Source organism: Calidris pugnax, unplaced genomic scaffold (assembly GCF_001431845.1).
Source record: "Calidris pugnax isolate Ruff unplaced genomic scaffold, ASM143184v1 scaffold20, whole genome shotgun sequence".
Taxonomy (NCBI): Eukaryota; Metazoa; Chordata; class Aves; order Charadriiformes; family Scolopacidae; genus Calidris; species Calidris pugnax.
Window position 1 is genome coordinate 24415803 of NW_015094510.1, and position 8976 is coordinate 24424778.

At 42.0% G+C, this 8976-nt stretch overlaps 1 protein-coding gene across 4 annotated transcripts; it reads left to right on the forward strand.

Annotated features, from left to right (window-relative positions):
- Positions 1 to 8: 8 nt before the first annotated feature.
- On the forward strand, positions 9 to 8714 carry RNF6 (ring finger protein (C3H2C3 type) 6). 4 transcript variants are annotated; one of them, XM_014966116.1, is made up of 4 exons: positions 9 to 14; positions 3735 to 3947; positions 4534 to 4641; positions 5848 to 8714. In XM_014966116.1, the coding sequence occupies exons 2-4, from the start codon at positions 3755 to 3757 to the stop codon at positions 7581 to 7583; spliced, it is 2037 nt and encodes a 678-aa protein (XP_014821602.1). In that variant the 5' UTR covers positions 9 to 14; positions 3735 to 3754; the 3' UTR covers positions 7584 to 8714. The 4 variants fall into 4 exon arrangements, with proteins under 4 accessions (XP_014821602.1, XP_014821600.1, XP_014821598.1 ...); XM_014966114.1 differs by lacking the exon at positions 9 to 14 and adding an exon at positions 26 to 288; XM_014966112.1 differs by lacking the exon at positions 9 to 14 and adding an exon at positions 796 to 2385.
- The last annotated feature ends 262 nt before the right edge of the window (positions 8715 to 8976 follow it).

Here is an 8976-nt window from a genome sequence, read left to right on the forward strand (position 1 = left end):
TCGCACACCCAGGGGTCGGTGTCGTTCCGGCGTGAGGCGGCGGTCGGTCCGGCCGGCCGGCCGCCAGGAGGGGAAGGGGAGCGCGGAGAGGGGCTAAGCCGGGGCAGCCCCCGGGCCGCTCCGCCCCGACTGGACGGCAGGCAGGGACGAGCTCTCGGCAGGCTCCCCCGGGGCAGGTGGCGGCATGGCCGCCTCCCCGGTGTGTCGCACCGGGTGATGACGCTCCCCGGCGGGCAGGGGAGACGGGGGCGCGGGCAGCGCTGGAGAGAGCCGGTCCGGCCGGTGGCGGTTAGTGGCGGGGCCCGACCGGGGAGTCCGGGGAGGAGAGAAGCGGGAGGACATGGGCTGCCCTTCCCGGTTGTGATTGGTGGGTGGCCGCGAGCTGGCCAGGTGATTGGACGGGAGCCGTGTCAGTCACTCCCCTCGGCCTCCCCTCCCCCAGGCGTCTGGCAACAGGCGCTGTCGGTGGCGGCGGGGGCGGCCGGGCCGGGGGCTGCCGGTCCCGCCGGGGACCCCTCGGAACTCCCGCTCCGGGGCGCAGGGCCCTGCCCGCGGCTGCCTTGGGGAACCGCCGGGGAGCGTTAGCCCGGCGCAGGGCCGGGTTCTGCAGGCCCGGCTGGGGGGAGGCGGGCGGCCCCAGGCCCCGGGCTTGGATCGCTTTGGGTGTCCTGCGGCCTGTTTCCTAATTACCTGCTGATTCTTCCTTTGTCTGTTTTTCCTTCCCCCTCCCCTCCTTCCCCAGGCTTTGGGAGGTTATCTGGGTTTTGTTTTTTTTCCTTTTTTTTTTTTTTTTTTTTTTTTTTTCAAATTCAGTGAGATCATCTCGCCTGGAGGCTGCAATGTGACAGAAATGCTAAGTAGCCCTGTCGCTCGGGGAGGCTTCCTCATCTAAACTCCGTAGTCGTCTTGCTTGTCATCAGGTGGTAGCTTTCAGAAAACGAATACCTAATTGAATTGGGGGTAGTAATTCCCGGAAAGAGGCCAAGGCCTAAAAGCATAAGGTATATGTATTGCTTAGGTCAAAGTGAATGTAAATCTTCGAGAATAGGATGGAGTAACTATGAATTAAGAACTGCGGGAATTAGTCTTCCAGTTGAAAATTCTAGAAAATGTAGATAAACTGTTGGCACGTGGCACCTGTTTCTTTGCAAAGGAAGAGTAATCCTGAGTCATAACTGGATTTCGATTTCAGTTTTTTACATCTTGGTGGTTAATACACTTCAACTTTTCAATAGCCTGAAATATTTTACATGCCAAAGTACTTAATTTTGATACAGTTAATATCCTTCAACTTTCACTACTCTGAAACACTCTAAGTGCCAAAGTACTTAGTTTTGATGACGTTTGATAATTATGGATAGTAGTTGTCATCCATGCAGTTATGTTAAACAGATGGGACAACCGAACACTTCACACTTCTTAGTGTTTCTAAGTGAGTCATTTGAAGTGTGTGACTAATCATCCTACCATACAGTTGTCAACAAAACAGTATTTTTTTTTTCTACCACCCACAAAATCTGAAGAAGAGATTCTCAGATTTTCTGTGGATGAGAAGTGAAAAGTAAAGAGCCTCTCTTTTGAGAAACAGTTTAAATTTAGATCGAGGCGGGCTACAAGTGATGGACTTTTCATCTTAAGAACTGATGTTTTTTCTGTGCAGCAATATCCAGGAAGTCAGTTAACTTACTAAGGTGACTGTCAGGCAAACAGTAACATGTTAGTTGTTTTAAAGCTTTCATCTAAATAGAAACGTTACATGAAATTAAATTAATTTTATCTGTGTTGTTTCCCCTTCCTGCTTTATTTACCTTAAGTTGTAAGTCATGTGGGGCAGAGGCAGTATAATATTCAGTACAGTATGGATGGGGTATTTTCATGATAATAGTCGAGTGATCAGTGTCATTAGGGTAATAATAGTGCTGTGTGTTGAGGGGGGAGGAATTACATTTCTTTTGAGGAAACCAGGGTAGTAAGACAAAGAGCTGGCTGAGAAATTTGTGTTTAGAAATGTGATATGAGAAGTGACCTGATTTGAACATAGCCCTTGTGGGAAATGGAAGTCAGTGATTACCTACAGCTTGTGAGTCTGAGCTAAGAGGATGACAGTAAATTTTAAACCCCCACAAATACTATGGGAATAGAAAATGTCTTAAGGGGGAGATATTCAGATTTTATTTATTTTAAGTTAAGTGAGTTAAAGAACTAGGAAGGAAGTATTGAATACACTGAAATGCAGTATTGGACACAGGAGGCAGATGTGTAAAAAGATTGGGAAGAGCTGTTTAGAAGTGGTTACCTGTGGGGGAGGGAAGAAGTAGCATATGGGGTAGAAAATGAGGAGACCAAGAATGCATCAGAGTGGATTCCACAAAGAACATGAGACAGGTATATTAAATGTATGCCAGCTTCTGCTGTTGGCAAATACGTTTTCTGATTCTTCATATCTGTTGGCAGCATTGATGAAGGTTTACTCTTTATTGAATGTATGTCTAATAGTTAGTTGGTTTGGACTATTTGTTGTCTCATCACCTTTCCTGTGAAAACTAATTACTGATCAGAAGTGTGCTGAGAATGCTGTTCTGTGTTTTCCCCATAATTAATACTTGATCTTGATATGTTGGTGAATTGACGAAAAAATATTACCCAATAACTCTTTTCATGCATACGCAGAATGGTGCCATGTGCTCAGCTTTTTTGGCCTCATGATGTCTTTAGAGAAGTGATCTCTTCTGTCGGGTATCTGCCTCAGCAGGTGTTACGGATGGCTTTTGCTAAATGGGAAGCCCCTTGGAAAGGATGACACTTGGCTTTTTCTTCTTTCAAATTGAATGTTGAAGAACAGGTTTTCTTTAGGAAATAGAAAAGTTGGGGAGTGGCCTGAGACCTGGTTAGTCAGGACTCAATCCTGTGCCAGAGAGAGCTGGCAATGGCAGGGAAATCAGCCTCTCTCTGATGCTAGAAGGTTATTCACACCTCCTAATAGGTGATCCCATTGGTTAAATATTTGGAAAGTATTGAAGAGCTGTGGGTAAAGTGTAGCCCTTTGTGTTTTACACCGTTTTCCTGGAGATGGGTATCCTTTTGTTAGCTAATCCTTGGATTAGAGATCATGAGGAAAACATACCACTAATGTCAGAGTGTTGAAAGAGTCAGTTCTGCCAAAAATATATCTGTAGGTTTTGTGCCACGTGAGGAGTGAGACCAACTGAGTTACTCGTGTAGTCTTACCTGCTTACAAGTGCCAGACAGTCTTCTCTAAAGCAGTAGCTGTGGTTGTCAGAAGTCTACATTGGGTAATTTCCATCCAATAATCGGAGAACAATGTTTTTGGTGACATTTTAGCTTTAAAATACTCCATGTTGCTGTTTTATTTTACTTGGGAAAAGGGAAACAAATTTTATCTTACCCCTTTGACTTTTTAGAATATCCTTATTTAGCAAAAAAAAAAATTAATAATTTGTCATTGCTCTTTTATTTTAAAGTTGCTCTACCAACTGGTATGTCCTTTCGGTGAGCAAAGGAGACTTCTAGCTATTTTTGAGCAAGCTAGAAGCAAAATACTTGCATAATAAACTGTACTGTTGACTTGGCAAATAACACGGAGCTTGGTTCATCTTAATCATCTTTAGCTATTAATCAACTAATTTCATTGAAATTGCTGGGAACTTTTTACTGTAAATTAGGTAAATTGTTACTGTAATTACCGTGCAGTCTAACCTTCTGGTTTTGTTCAGGACAGCCTGGCACTATCATCATGGATCGCTCTCGGCACCGTGCAGGAAATAGCAATGAGCAGGCATCTTCTCGAGAGCATAGTCATGGGGCAGATGAGAGACAACGGCAGCTGGAGCGCCTCAGCAGAGAAGAGGCCTATTATCAGTTCATTAATGAACTCAATGAAGAAGACTACAGGTTAATGAGAGACCGTAACCTGCTTGGCACGCCTGGTAAGATGTGGGTACCTTCAGTAGAAAAGATATAATGTGAAGTAACACCACTGCTGTCAGGCACCACGTGTGTTTGTAAGACTCAAGCAGCCTGTGGCTTTGTAGGAAGGGAAAAGCCCTCCATTTCCATTCAAAATTAATAATATCCAGTAAAAATTATCAACATTTTTTTTTTAGTTCAGCCTTATTATCTATTTACCTCTTTCAGATGCAGCATCTCCACATAAAGGTAATATCCAAACCCAAATAATTATTACCTGGTACACTAAAGTATCTCTCTTGGTACATAGCAATTTTGGGGGCCTCTGTGTTGTTGCTGGAAGTTGCTTTGAGTTTTTGCTGGAAGTTGACATGCTCTTGACACACATTCAAGTATCTTTTTTTCCACCTACCCTGGTACCTACTTCCGCTGTTATCTGTGTACCTGTGGTATGATCTCACACTAGTGTGTTTTCTTTTGGTTTCATTGATTTTACCTCATTGCTGAAGATTTTTCAAGATAGGAAGTATTGTTATTTCTGCATGGCTGTGTTGAGCTAATAATAATGTCTTATCTAACAGCATTATAAAAATTAAATTATTTCAGGGGAAATAACAGCAGAAGAGTTGCAGCAACGCTTGGAGGGGGCTAAGGAGCGTCTGGCATCGCAGACTGATCTGGATAACAGAGAAGGTGAAGGTAGAACTGTTGGAGGTAAGTATTTTTTGTTCATGTATATAGATACACATAGTACAAGAAACATAAGTATTGTTTTGTACAAATATTTAAAAGAGAGGCTGGTGAATTTCAATACCAGCCATTTCAAGTCTTGTTTTTCATTGTGCCTCTATGGATTGTTTTAGAAAAGAGATTTCCTAATGATATGAAAACAAACTTGAAATACTTCATGAAAACTGATTATATCAGCCAAAATTTACTTTCTCCTCTTTTCCTGGTTTCTCTTTTGTCATAAACTTACTAGCACAAAAATAATTTTCATTTTTCTAATTCCTTAAAGGTTTTATTGTATTAAAAAAAGCTGGAATGGGAAAGAAGTTGATTGGGAAACAGTTAACCTCTCCACTGTTTTGTTGGTTTTGTTGTTTCGTTTCCATCTGTTTTAATGGAGTGAGGCTTTTATTATGTGCACTGTCTGCCTTCTTCCCCAGCAGTATTGCCTTAATCATTTGGCCAATTCTTGTCAAATTTAGGAGAGGAATAGGCAACTGAGAGACAAAGATACCGAAATTCTTTCGGGTTTCATAAAAGTAGGGAGACGATGGAGTAGGGAGAGCTTAATCTGATCCCTTCAAGGGAAAACCTTCACTGTGATCACAACCATTGACTTTCTCCATACATGGAGTTAGCACATTCCACAATTGTATCTGTTCTTGAGCTTGTAGTTGGAGGAGATCTGGGAACGAAGCTGTGGATATTGTGGTAGGAAAAGAGTGTATTTGCACAAAAGGAACAAATCCATCAAAACCATGCATTGTTTACTGCTTATAGAAAAAAAAAAATATTTGCCAGAAGATGACAAAATCTGTCATACCTTTCCTTGCTTTATCAAAGTTAGTTGGCTAGGATGTGCTCAAATTGAGTGAGAGACAAATATTGGACAAATACAACTAACTTTAGACTGCCTAAATCTGAACACTTTCCTCAGAAGAGGGCATCTGGGTGTATTAATCTGTCTGTGTATCTGCTGGTGAGACAAAAAGTTTAGGTTGAACTGATGAGTGTTGCTGATGTTTTTACATACAACATATTTTCAGCAAAATTGCATTAGCATAGCAAGGTAGCTGTCCTGCTGCTGTAACATCCCTGAAGTCAGGACCCAGCAAATAGAGGATTTGTAATACCTCATAGTATGCTGACTGTGCAGTTGTATGAATGTTTGCATTTCTTCGTTTCTCTCAGATTCTGATGTTCTTGGAGAAAACTCAAATGGTGACTCTTTGCTTGAGTGGCTGAACACATTTCGTCGCACAGGAAATGCCACTCGCAGTGGACAGAGTGGGAACCAGACCTGGAGAGCCGTGAGTCGAACAAATCCAAACAGTGGGGAGTTTCGGTTTAGTCTTGAAATCAATATAAATCACGAGCATAACAGTTTTGAAACTGCTGGTGAGGAGTATGTGGGTATAGATAGTAGCAGAATGTATGTAAGAAGAAGACATCAAAGAGCTGTCAGTCCAGTAACCCCACGAACGAGGAGCAGGACTGCAAGAGAGGCAAACAGTGAGGCTTCAAGCACTGCAAGGACCAGGTCTATGAGAAGTTCCGTGGCACAAAGATCTGAAGCAGCCTCTCATCCAGTCTTGGGAAGGCTCAGGAGTAGAACAAGGGAGCTGGCAGGCCTTTCCCAAACAAATAATGCACGTAATAATTCTGCAGCTACTGGAGAACCAAGAGAAACACCAGAAAGAGGTAGTTCTACAGGAGTCAGAAGAGGTAGAGCTAGAACTAGTGTTCGGATGAGTACAAACCAAAGACTAGAAATTCTGCGCCTGAGGTCTACTTTAAGTAGTCGAAGCCGTTCTCCCCTGCAAAGGCAAGGTGATGCTGCTCATTCTGAGGAACACGCGCAGAGGCAGGATAGAAATGCACAGCCAGTCAACAGAAGTAGAAGACAAACAGCTCAGCCTTCTCCGCAGCCTGCCGAAGAACAAGCAAGAGGTAACACTCAGGCTCCTCAACTGTCCGGTGTAGCACCATCCTTGGGAATAACGTTGGAAGAGGAGGAGTCTAGTAGGCCAGCAGCTGCCGTTAGAAGGCACCCAACAATTACATTAGATCTTCAGGTGAGAAGAATTCGTCCTGGAGAAAACAGAGATCGGGACAGTATTGCCAGTAGAACTCGTTCTAGAGTAGGAATGGCAGAAAACACAGTTACCTTTGAAAGTGACAGTGGGGGATTTCGGCGTACGATATCGCGCTCAGAACGTGCAGGTATTCGAACCTACGTTAGCACTATCCGGATACCTCTTCGTCGGATTTCAGAAACTGGGCTTGGTGAACCTTCATCAGTGGCTCTTCGATCAATCCTGAGACAAATTATGACAGGCTTTGGAGAATTGAGTTCTTTAATGGAAACGGAATCCAACTCGGAAGTGCAAAGAGGCGGTCATCACTTACCAGATTTACAGTCAGAGCAGAATAACTCCAGTTCAGCAAACAATAGCAGTGATCCCAGTGAGATTTCATCTAGAAATGGGCGTGCAGTAGAAGGCAGCAGGGAAACAAATGGGCAGAGTGATGATACTCAACGCTATGGTCGCAGTAATGAAAACCAAGATACCAGGCAGTCTCAAGACGCTAACAACCTCGTGGAAAATGGAACGCTGCCCATACTTCGCCTTGCCCACTTCTTCTTGCTGAATGAAGATGATGACGACGATCGTTTAAGAGGTTTAACCAAAGAGCAGATTGACAATCTTTCTACCAGGAACTATGGGGATACTCACACTGAAAATGAAATAAGTAAAACGTGTAGTGTTTGCATTAATGAATATGTAACAGGGAATAAGCTAAGGCAGTTACCTTGTATGCATGAGTTTCATATTCATTGCATTGATCGCTGGCTTTCTGAAAACTCCACTTGCCCAATTTGTCGGCAGCCTGTATTGGGGTCTAATGCCACAGACAATGGCTAAAATTATTTATACTGCTCAGTACTCAAGGATTTGCTTCTGCTCTATTTATAATGAGCCAGATGGAATTAGTTGACTTACATAGGGGTCCATTTGTGTGGGGAGTTTTGTTAAATTTCTTTAAAAATAATAGGAAACTTGTCTAAATCTAGCAATGTAAATACTATTTTTCTCCAAGTGCAGACCTAGGAGTACACATAGAACCAAATGATATCGGTAAAGTTTATATTTTTTTAGGTAATTTTGTTATGCTAAGCACTTTTGTAAATACAGAAATGCAATAGTTAATCAGTCCTGCTTAATGTATGTTTTTTTAACAGTGTAATGGACTTGCTTTATTTAGATTACAAATTGTTTCACACAGACCCACCACTGTGTTGAAAAATTAGTGTCTAAATAGCCATTCATTAGCTTTTTGTTCTAAGAACAATTTCTTTTACAGAGAGTCTCTTGCTGGAAATGTTTGCTAAAGATATTTAAGTTACTTGAAGTGCTCATTTTAATAGACAGTCTATTTTTTTTAACATTGAGATATCCTTTCCAAAAAACTTGCCAATTTGGTTCTATTTAAAAAAAATTTATGGCAATTTTTGCATGTGGTTTTACACAATGCTTAAGGCTGAGTTCATATTCAAAAGTTGATGGGTTAGTGACATTATAAAATGTACATAATTAAACGCTGTCTTTGACAATCGCTGTCTTTTCAGTGCAGACAGCAATCAAATCAATGATAATTCCAAGAGGGCGGGTCTTACCGAACATGATATTTGCTCAAAGAATAAATGAGCCCTGAGGAAGCCTTTTTACTCTTCCAGATTACTCAATTGATATTCATGGGGTTTTTAACTGCCTTAGTTTAAAGAGGAAAATATTTCCTTGACCATTATATTGTCTACAATATGCATGATTTCTGCATCCTACTCAGAAAAAACAAAACGAAGGCTTGAAATGTTTTTGTACAGAAGTTTAAGGTACACGTATATTAGTCCTCTTGAAACATGTCTGAGGACCAAATGGCAAAAGACACTAAAAAGGACAAAATAAGCTTCCCTTAAAGTCCCCAGATTACTGTATAATTAGATATTAAACTTTATACCAATAACTTATCAAGAAATAAAGTTGCAAAGTAAATAATGGAGGCTTTGTGTGAATTACTGTTGATGCATATCCTGTAGATTGGTTAGAGGATTTATCATTCTTTATTTTCAGGCTCAGTTTTCACTTTATTCTTTCCCTGGTTTTCCCCAACTGTGTACCTGCATTTCCACAGTGTGTGTTAGGTGCTAGGGCAGGTAAAAATGCAAGGCAAAGCACCCTTGGGGCTTCTGGAAGTAAGCTGAAAGTTAGAAAGCTCGTCTTCTGAGCACTGTGCATCTCAATCCTTAGAGAAAGGCAC

Excerpts from the sequence above, each read along its gene's own strand:
- RNF6 (XM_014966112.1), top strand. The coding sequence starts at position 2,334 with ATGAGGAGACCAAGAATGCATCAGAGTGGATTCCACAAAGAACATGAG. Across the intron at positions 2,386-3,734 it reads CCACAAAGAACATGAGACAG|GACAGCCTGGCACTATCATC; the intron begins GTATATTAAATG and ends GGTTTTGTTCAG. Across the intron at positions 3,948-4,533 it reads TAACCTGCTTGGCACGCCTG|GGGAAATAACAGCAGAAGAG; the intron begins GTAAGATGTGGG and ends AAATTATTTCAG.